Here is a 19,461-nt window from a genome sequence, read left to right as displayed (position 1 = left end):
GCAGCTGGCCTGGTAGCTGAGGTCCGATCAGGTCTGCAGCTCCATCAGCTGTAAGAGAAAGACTTTAGGAAAGATGGAGCAAGGCACAAAGAACGAAGGCACAAAGGTTAAAGGAAAATGTTTCGTATTGCTGAACCATGATTTTTTACTTTAGTTGTTTGAAATTGCTGATGCTCTTGACTACCAGTCGTGATACTTGATATTTTTCACTGGCACCCTCCTCTCCCCTCTTTACCAGCTTTGGGGGGATCAAGGGAAGGATTGCGCTGCATGGGTGCATTTTCAGGGAGAGGGGGGTTGTTTTTGTGTTGGAGCATTATCAGACCAGGCTATCAAAACAGCCTGTTTCCAAAAGGCTCCACATGTGTCACCGTCTTGGCCTGGAAGCAGCTGAGGGTTTGTTCTCACTGTGGGTTCGTCTCCATGTGAACTTCTACCTCTTCATCATCTGGCCTCTCCTCTTCTGACTCTGAATGATGAGGTATCATGGACGGTGAAGGGATTTAAGGAGAGCAGAAAAGCCAGGCTTTGGCAGATGGTTACTATCTGTGAGATCAGGAATGACGCATCTCGGTCTGTCTGGTCATGCAGGCCTTTCACAAATATCCCCTCTGTGCACGTGTGTGCTGTGACTTTACTTGCACAGTTGTAAGAGGGATTAATATTGCTCGCTCTACTTCTTCTCTCTATGCCGGCAGCTTTGTTGGCACCTCACACTAAACCACAGATTGATGCTTTGTCACCGGAAGGTTGCAACTTATTTTAAGAAATACACCTGCGGCCTCTAAGCTAGGTTAATTCCCATCATTGTACGTCAGTGTCAATCCCTCTGATGGGAGCTCATGCCTTTGCATGCCTGTCTGTGTACAGTGAGCGTCATGTTACAGAATCAGGCTGAATGTTTTTGTTGCAGCACTGAAACGAAACTCAGGCCTTTAAACGATTTTTCCCTTCTTCTGAATCATATCAGCAAGCAGGCCGCTGATTTGATTCATGATAATGACGTTTAACTCTGGCTTTATAGACCGGCCATCGCCTCCTTACTTAATGGCACCTGGCTGGTCATCGCCTCCTGCTGCCCGATGGTCCAAAGACCATCAGGCGGCAGAAGGCGGGCCGGGCAAAATCTGTCAGATTGCTGGTCTGGTCATGCTACCGGGATACCATCAGCTGATAAAGACACGGGCTGTTAAATGGTTAAAAGTAAAAAAAAAATTAATAAATAAAAGAAATATGAGTTTTCTCACAAATGTCTATCATAATCATCTTCCAGGACAAAAAGTAATCTATTAATTTAATAAAGTTAAGTTAAGATAACTAAAGTTGTATATAACTTGCTGGCAAATAGTTGAAATTGTTAAAGAAGCATTAAAAATGCATGTAAATGACTTTCAGTCATGTTCTAAACCGAGTTATTGGGACACTGGATCGCAAGGCCCCATCATAAGATCTGCTGCCACCTTGTGGTGTTTCATCAGAGCTGCATGCTGACTTACTGACTGACTTAATGTAATTACATTGCTCTAATCTCCTTATTGTGAAGGCAGCTGACGGGGAGTGTGACACATTCCTTCCTACCAACCATTAGTTGAACTCTGACATCTGACACGTCTTAACTTCTTCAGCTTCTTGTTCAACTTAACATTTCTGTTTTCCTCCTTTTCCACCCCTGCTGTTTTGCCTTTCTTTTGCAGCAGGTATATAAATTGGTTAATAATTGTTGCGGCTTTATTAGGATGGATGGAGATGAATTTCCTCTATAAATGAAAATAAAACAGAGGTCATCGCTGTTGGGAAAACTGACCTGCTGTGCTGTTGACTGTCTGGACTCATATATGCCCTTTCATTAAAAATCTTGAAGTTGTCTTTGATTTTAACCTCAAATTTGAAAGGCAGGTCAGTGCAGTAGTTTTTATCATTTGAGGCTCATTTGTAAAGTAAAGCCTTATCTTCCTGATGATGCCCTAGAAAGGGTTATTCACAGCTTTTATCTTTTCCAAAATTGGACTACTGCAACTCCCTTTATTCTGGGATTGACCAGTCTCTCCTCCGCCGTCTACAGCTGATCCAGAGCTTAGCTGCCTGCCTATTAACGGGGACCAGACGGTGGGCGCACATTACTCCAGCTCTGCGCTCCCTTCACTGGCTGCTTTTTAGAATTTCTTTTAAAATTTTATTTTTAAATGTTTTAATGGTCTGGCTCCTCCCTATCTGTCTGAGCTTCTTCACTATTACCGTCCTTGTAGAGCTACGCGGTCAGAAGATCATATGCGGTTAGTAGTCCCTAGGACTCGAATCGTGACTCGGGGAGACAAAAATTTTTCCTCAGCAGCCCCTAAACTCTGGAATGGTCTTCCTCTTTCTCAAAGGTCTACCAGAGCCTTGAATGATTTTAAAACTCTTTTAAAAAGTCATCTTTTTACATTGGCTTTTAACTCCAGAGAGCAGGATCATTAGGCAGCACTTTGGGTACCTCTTGGTATGTGAAAGTTATATATAAGTAAAAAGATTGATTTGATTTGACATAAACTTATTCAGGTGAGAATTCCTCAGTTTCTCTGCCAGATATTCTTTTTAGTTTGGACATGATTAGGTTTCACAGCAGATTCCAGCTTCAGATTCACTCCTGCTTTAGGTAAATAATCAGTTACAGACTTTTTGTTCAGCTGGTGATTTTTTTCTTTAAAGGAATGTTGGCTATTCTTTGTCATCTGTTTCTAAGTCATGTGAGTTACATAACTGTTCCAAAGCCAACATGAGCTATGTATTTGTCATAGCAATGAACCCACTTTGTCTCAAGGGACAGCGGCTAACTATCTCAAGAGTTTCCAGCAGTGATCTTCAGTACATTATTTAATTAAATATCCTTTCCAGCCTAAATATGTGGACATCTTCAAGCCTGTTTCAAATAGTATTGATAATGTTTGACAGGAATGCTGTAAAATAAAACCAATGCTTATACAGTATGTTAAATAAACTATGAAAACTTAAGAATTTTGGCCAAATGAAAGCAAAACTCGATTTGATTTAAACTCCCTTCTATGGATTTTTCTAAAGCAAATCATTCTTTGTTGCAAAAAGAAGAAAAAAAAAATTCACCGCATAATGGCTAGCCAGTGAGGTTGTCATCGCCTCAAAACCACGTTGCAGTTCCTCTGTCACATAGACTTTATAAACCTGGAGCTACAGTCTGGCTCCATTCTTTTGGTTTTTATTGAAGTTTTTAGAGGCTAAACTGCCGTTTTTATGAGCAACGCTTTACCAACATTTACAAATTTAACATTTTGAAATGCCGTCTGGTTGTTTTGCTGTCTCGGGTTTAACCCTTTATCATACACCTTGATTACCAGCATGTAATAAAATAAAGTTCTATGAAATTCCAGTGACCCAAAAACATCTCTTTGTATGTATCATCCCACGTTGTTTAGCCTCCACGTGTCTATAAGGACATCAGTCTCTCCTCTCAACAAGTGATAAATACTGAGGTCATATACTCGTGTAAGGACAGAGTACCAAACTAAGGAAACTTATTAAAAATAGTTTTCAGTATTTTCTGTTGTCTTTTATCTCAAGATGTTTTTCTATTTGGTCTTACTGATAACTATTAAAGCAACACTACATATGTTTCCAAGCTCAAATTGGAAAATTGTCCTTCTGACTGGTTTTGATAGCACACTGACATTCGTTACGTACATTCCTGGAGCCGTCGTTGCCTTGCAGCTTCCTGAGGCTAAATAACTGCACATCACGACCTTCCCAGTCCAGAGCATCAGGTTCCTTAATCACACGCTAGGCAAGGCAAGGCAGTTTATTTGTATAGCACATTTCATGTACAGCACAATTCAAAGTGCTTTACATAAAACAAAGATATTACAGATATTTAGAATAGTAAAAGGCATCAACACACAATCACAATAAAATAATAAATTACATTAAAATGATTAAAAGCAAGATAAGTTAAAAAAAGTTACCGTGCAGATTTCATGCATAGGCGCATGAGAAAAGAAATGTTTTTAACCTGGATTTAAAAATGTCTACATTTGGGGAAAGTTTAATCTCCACTGGCAGTTTGTTCCATTTGTTTGCAGCATAACAGCTAAATGCTGCTTCTCCATGTTTAGTCTGGACTCTGGTCTGGACTAGTTGACCAGAGTCTTTGGACCTAAGAGCTATGCTAGGTTTATATTCTCTGAACATGTCACAGATGTATTCTGGGCCTAAACCATTCTGGGATTTGTAAACAAGCAGAAGGGTTTTAAAATCTGTTCTGTGACTGACTGGAAACCAGTGTAAAGATTTCAAAACTGGTGTGATGTGTTCAGATCTCTTAGTCCTGGTTAAAACTCTAGCAGCAGCATTCTGGATGAGCTGCAGATGTTTAATGCTCTTTTTAGGAAGTCCTGTTAAAAGACCATTACAGTAATCCAGTCTACTGAAGATGAATGCACGGATGAGTTTCTCTTGGTCTTTCTGGGAGACTAAACTTTTAATTCTGTTGATGTTTCTGAGCTGGTAAAAAGCTTCTTAGTGACAGCTTTGATATGGCTGCTGAAAGTCAGATCTGAGTCTATCAACACTCCCAGGTTACGAACTTGGTTGGTGATTTTAAGAGCCCGAGTCTCCAGGTGTTTACCAATGCTGACCCTCTTCTCTTTGCTACCAAACAGAATAATCTCAGTTTTGTCTTCATTTAATTGTAGAAAATTCTCCCTCATCCAGGTGTTTATTTGCTCCAGACACTGACACAATAAGTCTATTGGACTGCAGTCATCTGGTGACAGAGACACATAAAGTTGGGTATCATCTGCATAACTTTGATAACTAATACTATAGTTCTGTAATATTTTACCCAAAGGGAGCATATACAAGTTGAACAGAAGAGGTCCAAGGACTGACCCCTGGGGGACTCCACAAGTCATGGCCACTCGCTCAGATTCATAGCTGCCGATCGTAACAAAATAACTCCGGCCTTCTAAATAGGACCTGAACCAGTTAAGAACCGCTCCAGAAAGTCCAACCCAGTTTTCCAGCCTATGCAACAGGTTTCTGTGATCTACAGTATCAAACTCAGCACTGAGATCCAACAGAACCAGGACTGATACTTGACCAGAATCGGTATTCAACCTAATGTCATTTAACACTTTGACCAGAGCTGTTTCAGTGCTGTGATGAGGTCGGAAGCCGGACTGAAATTTATCAAGATTTCCACTTTCATTTAAAAAGTCATGAAGCTGGTGAAATACAACTTTTTCAATAATCTTGGAAATAAAAGAGAGGTTAGAGACAGGTCTATAGTTGTTCATTATAGAGGCGTCTAGAGTCCTTTTCTTTAGGAGTGGCTTAATAGCAGCTATCCTTAGTGACTTGGGAAAAATGCCTGATGCCAGCGAGCTGTTAACTATCAGTAGGAGATCACTTTCTACTGAGGTAAAAACTGTTTTTAAAAAGTCGGATGGTATCATGTCCAGAGTGCATGTTGTTGATTTCAAATGCCAAACTGTTTCTTGTAGGACTTTTAAATTCACCATTTTAAATTGCGACATGACAGCAGAATTGTTTCCGGGTTTTAGGTACAGACTAATTTTCTTGTTTGACTGTGTGGAATTAATATTTTGCCTAATTGTTTTAATTTTTTGGCTAAAAAAGTTTGCAAATTGGTTGCTTTCTCAGTGGAAAGGAGGTCAGGGCTTATCTGTTTAGGAGGTAGCAGCTGGATATCGAAACTCCTGTTTCAGATGTGCACCATGGCTGATTGGAGGACATTATCAGAGGAAGAAGAAAAAGAGAGAAATGTAAGAGATAAAACAAGATTCAAGATGAACTTTTACTAACTGGAGAGAGCTCGGAGATGATACAGGATCCAAGACAGATGCTAAATTAGCCTTGTTAGTGTGAAAACCTGCAAAATTCAGTAGGGCTGCTTTAATTAGGGATGAGAAGTTTAAGTAAAACTAGTATTAGAAATTTACATAATAGTGGTAAACTGACAGCTTCACCTGCTGGAGGCTGCACTGGACCTAATGTTAGTTTATTTTCTTGTTTCATGGAACATTTTGTCTGTTGTCACTTTGGTTCTGCATGGTTCTTATATTTTTACCACATTAGCAATGAATCTCACAGCACCACACACTTTGAATCAGCACTTTATCTGCTCTCATGTTTTTGATTAAAGCCACTTCACGACTTTTTTCCTCTTTCTGCTTGTCTGTCATCTCCTCATCTCCCTTCCTTCCTCTAGTAAACACAAAACTTCCCAATCAAGTTTTGTGATCAATCAATGAGAGAGAAAAGAGTGAGTCAGATCAAACAATGGCTAGATCAATGAATAAACTTTAAAAATAAAAAAAAACACAATGAGAAAGAAGCTGTAAAAGTGGAAAGAGGACAGCATCAAACTCTCTGCCCACAAAGTGAGGTTGTGCTTGCTGGTGCCGACGGTCTTAAAAGCAGCTGGTAAAGGTTTGTTTTACGGGCAGCAGAGTGGCGGAAGGGAGATAACATTTTTCAGGGATTATGGGCAGGAAATAAAAGGGCAGCACCAAATAAAGAAGAAAACAGTTTGGTCAGACTCAGGAAGGAAGGAAGGGACTGGATCAGAGTGAAAGAGAAGGGATTAATGAAGGAGAGAAAATGGGGAGTAGATGTCACTGAGGCAGAAAGTGTGGAAATAGTTGCTTTTTATCTTTTAGATGTACCTTTTTAGGTTCCTACATGCAGTATTAAGGGTTTTAATAATGAAGGATCACACAGATATCTCCACATATAAGCATGACTGCTAACAGTATCACTGAAATAAAGAATATTGCTCAGAATAATTGCTTCCGTGACCACAATGAAAACCCAAGCAGGCTCAAAAATGAGGAGACAGAACTGAGAAGTGGTGGGCTGCTGCTGTATTTATGTATGTGTGTGTGCCTGTACGCATATGTGTTTGGGAGGTTTCATCACAGGAAGCAAGCTCCCCATCCTGCAGTTGAATGTGACCCCTTGGCCCCGGATCAAATGCTCCTCCGGGCTGAATACCATGAAGCCTCTGTCCTCTGCACCACGCACTGCTCTGCACTGTACCGACCATCGCTCTGCACGCACGAGGAGGGAGGGGTACGGAGATACGGGCAGAGGAGACAAGCTCCAGGAGGAGGTGGGAAAGTGAAGTTTAAGAGGAGATCAGAGGGAAATGGAGGAGTGACTGTAAAAAGCTACCTGTAAACAAACAGCAGCTGCTCTGAAACCACTCAAACACACATTTTGTTGCATCCTAATGTGAAACCGGAGCTGGTTACGCTCGCTCCCATGCTTGTGCTGCCTTCCCCGACTGCTGAGCAGCTTGAATCAGAGAGAAGTTGCTCCTATTTTTAGTCCCATGCTCGATGGAGGGATGGAAAAGCAGACAGACAGTAGCTGCATGCTCAAAGCAGAGAGTCAGGGAGAGAGAGAGGGGCAGCGGAAGGAAGGAAGGGAGGAAGGAGGAGTGACTTATTTGTGAAGTTCTGTAAGTTTATATCACTGGCTCATTGCTGTCTGAGGAGGACACATGCTGGATTGGATAGAGTGCAGAATTAGGAGGCTTTAACTAATTCATTAGCCTTTTATTTTTTTCTTCAACACATCTCACAGGGAACCTTGCATGAGCGCTTCTTTGACTTCTTGATGGAGCTGAAGCTGTAAAAGGGGCTTACAGGAGGATTGTCCCGCCATGGAATGTTGCAGATTTGTATATGGGCTTGCCGGAAGTTTTCCTTCCCCTTCTCGGGTTCGGAGCCAAAGGTATGGATCCAAAAAGTGCTTCTGCTTCTTAGAGTTCCCCCAGACACTTGCAATATCAAACTGGATCTTTGGTAATGATTCAGAGGACAAGCGGCCGCCCCCAGCAGCCATTTAAATCTGCACCTACATTCATCCAGAAGAGGGACTTCAACATGCGTCGCTTTGACAAGCTGAAAAAGACCTTCCCCTTCCTGGCACACTTCCATGTGTATCGAGTAAGTCTGGATTATCTCCCCGCTCCGAAAGGGATTTAATTTGCTGGTAACACGTCATGGATGGTTGTAACTATAGCCAGGATTGTGTGGTTTAATCAGAAAACATGAATCATGATTATGGTATGGTGGAAGCCAGCGAGAATTCTGAGTGTGTGAGAAAGTTTGTGACTCTCCAGCTGGACCGAGGCTCTCCTCTGGGAGAGTTGTTGTTGTTGCAGCAGGATGTTGGAGCAGAACAGATCTGATGCAGGACATGGGTTTTGTCCAGGAGTTGTGTGTGTGCAAGAGTGTATGTGTCAGCCTCCAACACCATGAGGAATGATTCCAGGCCAGAAACACTTTTCAGCAGGGATTATCACGGTGTTGCTCCGCATTTACGCATGGCAAATGTTCTTTTTTCACTTGTGAGGTTTTTCTTCTGAGGACTCATCTTCATCTGCTCTGGTTTATCAGGTCTTAACCTCAGAAGATCAACATGACACTACACTGTGTCATTATTTAACAAAAACAGTACAAAACAAGTCCAGCCTCACAGCTTCCAAGGCATTTAAATAGATATGTAACAAGCCAGATACTGCTGATTAAATACACTTGACTAACTGATCATCATCAATGTGAGCACCTTCTATAAAAACAAGAAATTTATTCAGTGTGCTTTTCTGGATCATTTAGGTGTGTGCTGATACAAGCCAAGGAGGAAAGACATCAGAAATGGAAGATTGTTAACAAAGTGGAAAATATTAACGACAGCTGCCAGTCTTACCAGGAGTGGATGTTGTAGCAAGTTCACCCCGAGGTGAACGAACCAAAGCAAAGTTTTCTATTTGTCCCAAAAGGGCAGTTTGCAAGGCACACTGAGTAAGGAAGACAAACTATAATAACAAGGTGATATATAGTGAAAGCAAATAGTAAAAAACATCTACTGGAGTTTTTTTTGTCCTGATAATGAAGAGTAGAGAAAGTTTTTTTCCTCTTAACTAATTTCCTGAATCCTTCCTTCTCTTCTCAGCATCATGTTTTCTTATATTTTTTTTTAAAGAAATGTTTTAGGATGTAGAAAAATAGCTTCAGTAGTGGATTTCTCAGGGTCCTGCGACAAGTCACGCCTTTCGGCTGGAACATTGCATTCCTGCTGTCTGTTTTTCCACAGTGTGTGTCTTCCTCGTCACTAGATTGTAAAGATAAGATTAATTAATTAAAAAGGAGGATTTTTGCCTGCTTTCCTTTTCCTCCGATCGTGGGATTCAAACCTGCACATTGATCTTGTACTGTATTTGTCCGCTTGCTTACTGGGTTTGTAAATTACAAGTTTAACACATACACTCACCGGCCACTGATGTTCACTTGTTTAACACAAATATCTAATCAGCCAATCAAAGTTCAATCTGAGCATCAGAATGAGGAAGAAAGGAGATTTAAGTGACTTTGAACGTTTCATGGTTGTTGGTCTGAGTATTTCAGAAACTGCTGATGTACTGGGATTTTTACACACAACCATCTGTAGGGTTTCCAGAGAATGGCCTGAAGAAGAGAAAACATCCAGAGAGCAGCAGATGTCTGGACCAGAATGTCTTGTTGGTGTCAGAGGAGAATGGGCAGACTGGCTGGAGATGATAGAAAGACAACAGGAAGTCCAATAAGCACTGGTTCCTACCAAAGTCTGCAGAATAGCGTCTCTGAACACACAACACGTCCAACCAAGCAGATGGGCTACAGCAGCAGAAGACCACACCGGGTGCCTCCTGCCAGCTAAGAACAGGAAACTGAGGCTACAATTCACACAGACTCACCAACACTGGACAATAGAAGATGGAGAAACGTTGCTGGTCTGATGAGTCTCCATTTCAGCTCCACATTCAGAGAGGCTCAGAATTTTGGTGGAAACATCATGTAAACATGGATCCATCCTGCCTTGTATGAACTATTCAGGCTGCTGGTGGTGTAATGGTGAGGGGGATATTGTCTTGGCTCACTTTGGGCCTTTTAGTACCAACAACCATGTCCATCCCTTTATGACCACAGTGTAGTATCTTCTGATGCTACTTCCAGCAGGATAATGCACCATGTCACAAAGCTCAGATCATCTCCACCTGCTTTCTTGAACATGACAATGAGTTCACTGGACTCCAACGGCCTCCACAGTCACCAGATCTCAATCCAACAGAGCAGCTTTAGGATGTGGTGGAACCGGAGATTCTCATCATGGATGCAGCCGACAAACCTGCAGCAACTGTGTGATGCTGTCATGTCAATATGGAACAAAACCTCTGAGGAATTATTCCAAAACCTTGTTGAATCTATGACACCAAGAATTAAGACAGTTCTGAAGGTAAAAAGTACTAGCAGTAGACCTAATAAAGTGGCCGGTGAGTGTAAGGGCTTCAACACCTTTATTTTGACCCCTCATGCCTGAAGATATTACACCATGATGGAAAGAGGCCCAGGAGGAAGCTGATTTGCGTCTTTGGCACCGTCCAGCGAAATAACACTCACATGCTGACTGCGAGGGAAGATCAGACGTGGAGCTGCGCTGTGCAGGTGTAACTGTACGTTCCTTAGACAGAGCATGTTTTCCTTATGAAGGCAAATGGAGAGAAGAGAAGTTCTCCTTTTAAAGTAACTCAGAGAAACATTAGCTTTTAACCGTTGCGTGTAAATTGCAGCTCTCCCAAAACAAGGTAGGACAGCCTTTGGCAGAGCTTCACGGATGGTGGATCAGCCAAACATGCTGTTGGATCATCTTTCTCAGGGCAACAGTCAGACATGAAGCAGCAAAATTCAAAATATGAAGATGGACTCAAATGACTGCCGTTGTAGCCAGTCCTGAAGCCACAGGCAGCACCGGCACTTGGTTTGTCTGGACCTCTCCACAATGTATCCAGACTTTTTAACGGTTATATTACCTTGAGTTATTCTTTCTATATATATATATATATATATATATATATATATATATATATATATATATATATCTTTTTTTAAGACAAACAAATGGGTTTTCGTTCAAGCTAACATCAAAGAATGTTCTCTCATCCTGAATTCCAGCACAGACATGTAGACAAAACCCTCACACACGCTAAGCCAAAGCCGCATATTTGGGCATTGTAGAGATGTCAGCTGACCCCCTTTTATGGAAACAGATTGGAATGAATCTGTATCAGGATACAAACATCTGGCTTAAGCATTGGGGGTCTGAGCCCTCCCTGTAGGTTGACCTCGGTCAGATCTTGCATCTCAAAATTTAATTGAAAACACAGGATCTCTCACTGAAAAGACAAGGTATGTGTATAGACTGTTTGTAGGTTGTGAAATTTTGTTTTTATGGCCCCAGCTTCTGGTGTATTTGTGTGTGAGCCTGATCTCCAGCTCCTCAGGCCAAAGCCATTAAACAATAGCTGCCGACCTTTAACCAAGCCCATTAGGAAGTTTAAATGGCAGAGAGGAAGCTGTGACCCTGGTGACACTTTTCTCTGGACCTTGTAACCTCTCCTCAGCCAGCACAGGAAGTCCCTCATTCACACAGTCTAATTATTACTCAGTGAAGCGTCGCCCGTGGCCGTGGGCCGCCACCCAAAGGTCTGCCAAACAGTGTTTGGCATCTTTTGTGTTGTTTTAAAGATTGTCCCCCCTCAGTCAGACTGGGAGGATTTTCCAGAGCAGGTGTTGTTTTTTTACTTTAATGTCTTTACTCTAAATTTAACTAACAGCTCTGTGAGAGAGGCTCTCTGGATTTAAACTGGATTCCAGCTACATGTCGATGTAGTTTCAGCTGGTTACCTTAGGTCGACAGTGATGGATGACGTTTTAAGCCGGGGTTTGTGTTTTGGCATTAAAGACTGATGCTCTAAGTCAGTATCGTGTGTAGAGGGACTGGACTTTGTGTTTAAGCTGCACTGGTGTGGTCTGAAAATGTAGTTGCACCTAAATTTTCACAGCATCTTTGAGAGAATTTGAACTTTTGTGAGCAAGAAAAGTATTTTTTGTGGTAGAGAGAGGATGAAAGCTACATAAACTAAATTCTGGGGGAAAAAAGTTTTTTGTTATGTAATTGAATTAATTACATGAATAAATCAGCTGACCTTTATTACCTCATCCTGCCTTTTTTGGCTGTTATCAGTAATTTTATATTTAGTTGTTTTTCTTTGTGTTGCGTTTTCTGGATGTCAAAGTTCAGGCAGCTGCAAACCATCATACTGGACAAGATGAAAGCTGCAGAAACTGGGCTTATCGGTGTTTCTGAAAGGGAAGGATTTTAAAGTTTATATTTTTTAGTTGGTTGTTGCTCTAAATGATGCTACCTGATGCTACAGGACTTAACTAGTGTACGACAGAGTGGGTGGGAGCTTTTAGAGGTGGGACTGTCTGATGTGGGACAAAGCAAGACAGTATCTTAATGGGAAAACTGTGGCAGTCATCACAGTCTAAGGCATTAATTAGGAGAAAAGTGTCCCAGATCAGGTCAAATTTCAAGTCTTTGTACATTTGTTGTGCTAAACTGTGTGTGTGTGTGTGTGTGTGTGTGTGTGTCCATTTTAATGACTTCTGTCAACCAAACTGAATTTAAAATTTTTATTTAAACAGCCACAATCCTTTTTCCAAAGTTTAGATTTAGTGAAAATTAAATAATTTGAACTTCACGTTTTCCTGATAATAGAATAAATACGATATAAAAATACTTTTGTAATCCCCTGAGGGACATTATAATGTTTTAAAATTTTAATTTAATAAAAATGTTTGGGAAATGATGGCTAAGCTAATTAGGCTAATTAGTAACTTTTGAATAAATTTTGGGTATAAAAAGAAGCTAAACTTGTCCGTCACCTGTTACCCACTGAAGATAGTTTTGCATTATGAAACAAACTTGAACTTATTTATTTCAAATTCAGGTTTTAAAGGGCATGCAGAATTGAGGTTGTATTTCATGCTTCTGATAACATTTACTGGAGAGGAAACTGGCTCGGAGCTCAGCTTCCTTTCTCTTTCTCTCAGAAAAGAATGGTTTGTTTGTTCTCTGTGACATTTTGCTGATTTTTGCCACAAGCTTTGAGAGAAACGAGATAAATTGGTATTGACTGATTTAAAACCCAGTGTTGTTTTGTTTTCTTTGCATCATTCTCCAGAGACTGGGTAGCAGCATGCAGTGTGAGGAGGGGACAGAATGGCTGCTGGAGCTGCTGATGGAGGTGCAGCTGCAGCAGTACTTCCTGCGGATCCGAGATGACCTGAACGTCACACGGCTGTCACACTTCGACTACGTCAAGAATGAAGACCTGGAGAAAATTGGCATGGGACGACCTGGTGAGGCAGAACATCTGTCTTACAGAGACTCTAGAAGCTGATAGGAGATTTTAGTTGAACCGGTTCAGTGCCACATTGTGGAGCTGATAGTTTGGATGCAGACTTTTTGCCTTGGGGACCATGAACTCCTTTGTACCAAAATATTATCAAATGTGAGGCCATCTGACAGACTGTGATCCCAGTGATCTCAAACTCAGAAGCGAATCCACGACAAAATGGCTGAAAAAAGAAAAGAATCAAGGTGTTGCAATGATCCAAAGTCCAGACGTCAACCAGACTGAAATGCTGTGTTGGGGCTGCGATAGAGCTGTGCATAAATAAAAGCAGCACAACACTGAAGAAGAAGAGTGGACCAAAATTCCTACACAATGATGAGAAACTGATAACATCATCCAGATAATGATTTCTTCAAGTTATAGCTGCTAAGATTTGGTTCTACGACTTAGTTTCTCAGACACCGCTTAGATTTAGAGAAAAGGAATCAAATGATGTAATTTGTTGAATTTAGATTTTTTTTCTTTTTCCTTTTCATGTCCTGAGGTGTTACTTTAGTGTTCGCTCAGCTCAGCCTCATTTTCACCAGAACAAATCCTCCATAACTAACAACCTTAAAATCACTTAAAAGTCACAACTAGTGATTAGTTTCAATAGGAGGAGACACTAAAGTGCCAAAGCCTTTGTCTGTGGTGGGCGGATGTGAAGGAGATCACAGCAGTAATGTTCTAAATCCAGTTACTGAAGCCCTTGGGGGATTGGGGGGGGGGGGGGGGGGGGTCGGTTACAGAGCTGCTCAACACTAATTACACCCACTTTTCTTGCTTGTATATTCGTTCACATCCCAGCTCGCTCTTTTCCAGGCTTTTCATATCTGCCCTTCGTCTTTCCTGTCTCTGCTGCTGCTGTTTTCATCCACACATTTATTACAGGAAACATAATATTAACATAAAAATATAACCTGAAATCTCAGAGAAAAGAAAGCCTTACTGTTTTAGTTCTTGTTTCACCCCACCGACCATCACTGCTTTTGTGACTTTGTTCTGTCTTTTTTTTAGGGCAAAGACGGCTGTGGGAGGCTGTGAAAAGGAGGAAAGCCATGTGCAAGCGCAAGTCATGGATGAGCAAGGTGACAGACATGAACAGACTCACCTTTCACACACAGACATGAGTCTCATTTATTATAGAGCGCAGTATGCTTGGCAGAGTGTTGATCTGTCTGTACCTAACAGGGTGAATACATTTAAATGAGCTCAGTAACTCACCTAAAATACTTGACAGAGATACAAACGAGGTACAAGTAAGCCACTTCAGTTTCTAATGTTGAAGACATTCTGCTTCTTCCTTCTCTGTGAGTAATCATTTTACATCCAAATCTCTGCACAAATGTTGTCTATATGTGGCTGGAAAGGTGATTTTACTGAGATAAGGCTGTGCTTCTAAACTCAGGGTTTTATTAAAGCAGAGTGAATGTCTGGAAATGTATTACACAACCACGACTTGGCATGCTGTCAGTACGGGCTGCTTTTCAGTTACAATATCTCATGTATTTTGGCTTCCCATGAAAGAAAAAGAAGAATATGTACATGTGAAGCAATTTTTTTATGGAATTCAGCTGTTTTAAAATACAACTGCACTAAAAAAGATATACACCATGTATTCTGGGTGTTCGTAAGGCTCACTTAAGTTCCCTTCACATACTCAAATAGGTATATTCTTTTCAAACTTTATGTCTACATACTCCCATGCATACTTTACATTAGCATGTAGTTTAGGTAATACATGCACTAGAGGGCAAAGCAGAGTTCAGAGCTCACCTCTGAGTGCCGACATTAGTTTCAGACATAGCAAACATGGTGACGGTGAAGGAGATCATGAAAGAGGCAGCACAGTAGACGGTGATGGTCTGTGTGGCCAATAAATACATTGTTTAGTCTTCTTTGTTCCCTTCACTAGCCACACATGAGCTATACTGCACAACACTGCCCCCTGCGGTTTATGGTGGTACTGCTCCGTTTGCTACGTCGGGCTGCGCACCACAGGCTCTTTGAAAGCGGACCAAAGTTTGTACATAAAGGACAAAGAGGACAGACAGAAAGACTGCGTGTAAAGCATAAATAAGTCTTAACCTGTTTTCACCTGCGTCTCCTTCTGCGTAAACACAGAACGTACATTAGTAATTCAACTCCTGCATTAGTCCAGTTTTATCAAGTTCAGTTGTATACAATTTCAGACTAACATATTTACTTGTTTTTTAAAGATTGTGATTTTATTTGTTGATTTCTAGCATTACATAAACATACTGAGACATGGAGGCTGCTGATGAAGTAGGATAGTTTGCTGCATAGTCATGGTACACTTTTGGCATGCTAGCTTTACCCGGCAAAGGTAAAACTGGACCTCATTTTATGTTCCACCCAGAACATTTAATGTTCTTTGGTTTTGTGTATTCTGTATATTTGTACTCCATTAGCATCAACTGTCACAGTGCTACACTCGGTATCAGAGCCGGTGAACCGCCACCTTGTGGTTAAAACAAGACAGTTAAATATCAAGATGATAGTTTCATAAACGATTTGACTTCTTACAGTTAAATGATAATTGGAAAATTGCCGTATTGCTAGCCATCCCCAGTTGCAGGGAATAAAAGTCGTTTAGATGCAGAGACGATTTAGAATCTGTACAAATGTTGAAAAATGTGTTTTTTAACTGTTAATTAATAACACAATGCTAAACACAGAAGGCAGAACTCGATATTGTGTAAGTGTAGCACCCAGACAGTCTGCACATTGTAGTGTGAAATGTGGATGGCCCCCTCTGCATTGAAAGCTAGCGTGTGGAAGTACTTCGGCTTCTATGGTTGACCTTCTTCGCTCAGAAAGTCTTCTTCATTTGTGGAGGTGTGAACACTCAAACAGTCAAAGAAGCGAACGCCTGTTTGCCTACAAACAGCTCTTGGTTTGCCTCAAGTGAACCAAATACAGGAAATGGACCACAACACAAAGGGCATTGTGGGTAAACACAGCCAAAACTTACGTATGTGTAGGATAATAGGCGACTCTGGCCGGAAAAAAATGACTTGCGAGGAATGAGAACCCGGTAAAACCCAAGGACCACTAGAATCTAATGCAGCTCCATGTTTGCTCTGATGTGATGGAAACTCCTGCATTAACTTTTCTTAATTATCTGTCACGACAAATATAAGAACCCTTGTTTCCCGTTTCCACTCAGAAAGTAGTAGTAGGCAAGGAGTCACAGGAAAAAGAATACATCAGTAGTAATATAAACGTATTGCTGTGATTTGAACGGTTAAGATTCCCACCCCTAGTTCCCAACTGGAAGCACTAAGTTTGTAAAGACGCAGATTTTTGAAAAATGGCTCCTTATTTACTGTCTTTAGAAAAGAGGAATAGAAAAGACTTAATTTGACAGGTATTTTGTGACATGTTGACACAAATTGAAAGCAAAGAGCAGTGGTGAAGGAATACTGTGTGTGTGTGTGTGTGTGTGTGTGACTGTTGGCAGTGCGCAGTCACAGGACTGTGCTTACCATCTATAATTATACCTGTCTGCTTCCGCCTTTGGCACCATTCACAGAGAGTGATCTGCTTCCTCGGCCCGCTCTCTGTGCATGTGTGTGTGCGCTCGGCTGTGCCATAGTCCGAATCTCTTGAATGTCGAGCCTCCTATTTGAAACCGACTGACCACACCGTGACCACGGGGAGATGGTGTTTTTAAAAAGGTCTGCTGCATTATGTCATGTCTGGTTCGGTGTGAATGTGAAACCACATTCCGGTCCCAACTGTTTATATCCAGCCAGTCAAATATGTTTGGCACCACGGCTTCATTGACACTTCTTTTTCACTCGTGGCTTCAGACCTCAGTATCTGCTGAGCTCGCATCTGTTTCACTCACTTAAAACTGCTTCCCTCTTCCAGAAAGACACAGTTTACTTTTCAAACGTGCTTTTGTATATTTTTATTCTAAAGTCACCGCCGGTTTCTCTGCATTCCTATTTTGGTAAACAATGTAATTCAGAAGGTCAAAACAAAAGTTTCCCTTAATGGAAAGGAGTCACAAGTGCACGCCTGCAGACACACACAGAAACATTCAGTTTGCTTAATCCAATTGTGTTTCCTAATGAATACTTCCACATTGCGAAGTCATTCCTGCAGTTCTTTTCTGAGAGGAAGATTCCTGTTTGCTCTGAGTTTGTGTGTTGTGCTGCATAATTTAGCAAATGTAACACAGTTGAAGGTTTAACCAGAGTTTTCTAAGTCGAACAGCTGGACACTGGTTATAACTTGTGACTGATTACTCTTTACACCAAACCCCACAGCAGTCATTTTGTTTGTTCTTCTACTTTCGAGGATATCGTGCAGGTTAATGAAGGAAAGTTGTCTTTTCAGGCTTCAGTTTTGGACCGCTCAGAGTAACTATGGCTGGACTTTGTAATTGCAGAGGTTAATATTTTAATACTGTGTTAACCACATTTTCTGCTGACTGAGGGAAGAATTACAGCAGTAAGAAAAGCCTATTACATTGTCATGACAACTGGACATTGTACAAAAAAAAACAAACATTTTAATGTCCACAGTGTCTTGATCACAAGCCTGAATCCGTATTTCTCCAAAGAACTTATCAAAACCATCTCTGTCCACCTGACTCGGTTGTCCTCCAGCTTTTCAGGTTTACCTGAGGATGTGGAGGGTTCCGATCTTAAGTCACATTCACACCAGTGCTTTTGGGTCTACTTTAAATATGCTGCATCTAAAAAAATTTATGGTCAATGCCAGAAACATTTCATAATTCATCTTTAAAAAGTGTTTGTGTGGGTATCTAATCGCTTTACTAAAATAACTTTTGTGTTAAAAATGGCAGCTGCTATATTCGTGCCACCATTTTTACTATGGTGTCTCTTCATGGACAAACAACTGTGTGTGTGAGAACCTCTGAGCTTTAAAACTGGATTACCAGCTTTGTTTGTAGTTGCTAGACAGTGTTGTGCAAGTTCATGCTTCTCATTAACTCGTTCAAAGTTCAGTTCATTTACATTTTTCGAGGTTAGAAGTGAAAGACTGAACTTGAGAAAGAAAAGAAATTAGTGTTATGATTTGCAATGAAATCACGTATACTACACTTTAAATTATTATTTTTTTATTTTGTTATTTAGCTGTACAATATTTTTTCCCAGAATGTTCAAATTTTTTTTTCTTATTTCTTAATAAACAGACTTAAATAATCAGTTGTGATTGATCAGTTTTACCATGAGAACCTAGAAAAAGAAAGTTTTTATTCATTATAAAGAAAACAATTCTAGTCTTTTGTGTATTTAATTGTAACAGTCGATAATAAAATAAATTCAGAATTGATCCACTGTACATGTAAGTGGGCCTGGGCCTGTTAGATCGCTCCTCTTCAAGTCAACAGGTCCGACTCATATGCAGGATCTGATCTGGCTGAGCAAGCAGCACACACACCAGCCTTGCTATTAAATGGTTGATACATACACAAGTCATATTAAATGGATGAATATTGTCATTGATTGTGCTGTATGTGATTGATTTCAGGCTCTAAGCAGCAAATAATTGATGGATTTTCTTTATTTTTTCTGCATGGCACATTTATCTTCTCAGCAATTAATGACACAATAAATCTTGCTCAAACTGACAGATGATGGTTGTTTTAAAGTCACTTCTTCTCATGCTGGCTTGTGTTTTCCTCCATTTAAGAGATAAACGCCTCCCTTGTTGCTTGTAATCACTTCGAGCTGATTAATGGACGAGGAGCCGAGCACATTCAACCTCTGATACAGTTTTGCTCATGAACTTGCAGCCTGCTTCATTTTTCTGCTTCTTTTTAGGTGTTTAGTGGGAAACGTCCAGATGGAGAATTCCCTCAGCAGGGCCAACCAGCCTCCTCGTTTCGTAAACTCTCCCCCACGCCTCCGCTTTGTCTGGGGGAGGCGGTCCTATCCACGCAGTCCAGCGTCGGCGCTCCTCTTGACGGGCAGCAGCAGGCTCTGACCTGCCTCATCCCAGAGAAGGACCTGACACTGTTTGAGAAGCTCGGGGACGGCTCCTTCGGTGTGGTGAAGAGGGGGGAGTGGCTGACACCTGCAGGGAAGGTGGTGAGGAAATATGCTTGCTTATTGTGCAGGTGCACGGCTGCGTTTTTCACTGTGATT

The 19,461-nt window shown here is 41.1% G+C and overlaps 1 protein-coding gene across 13 annotated transcripts in view; it reads left to right on the top strand.

Moving 5' to 3' along the window:
• The window catches only part of tnk2b (tyrosine kinase, non-receptor, 2b), a 72,569-nt gene that overhangs the window by 30,780 nt on the left and 22,328 nt on the right, over window positions 1-19,461 (top strand). For 8 of the 13 annotated variants that reach the window (XM_041992224.1, XM_041992219.1, XM_041992223.1 and 5 more), the window contains 3 exons: window positions 13,103-13,280; window positions 14,333-14,403; window positions 19,138-19,404. In XM_041992224.1, coding sequence (XP_041848158.1) covers window positions 13,103-13,280; window positions 14,333-14,403; window positions 19,138-19,404 — 516 coding nt within the window. Of the gene's footprint in view, window positions 1-7,078; window positions 7,142-7,533; window positions 7,983-13,102; window positions 13,281-14,332; window positions 14,404-19,137; window positions 19,405-19,461 lie in introns of those variants that run through there. The other 5 variants (XM_041992217.1, XM_041992216.1, XM_041992213.1 and 2 more) reach the window with 4 other exon arrangements.

This window comes from Melanotaenia boesemani, chromosome 8 (assembly GCF_017639745.1).
Source record: "Melanotaenia boesemani isolate fMelBoe1 chromosome 8, fMelBoe1.pri, whole genome shotgun sequence".
Classification (NCBI taxonomy): Eukaryota; Metazoa; Chordata; class Actinopteri; order Atheriniformes; family Melanotaeniidae; genus Melanotaenia; species Melanotaenia boesemani.
This window is presented reverse-complemented; position numbering and strand designations above follow the sequence as displayed.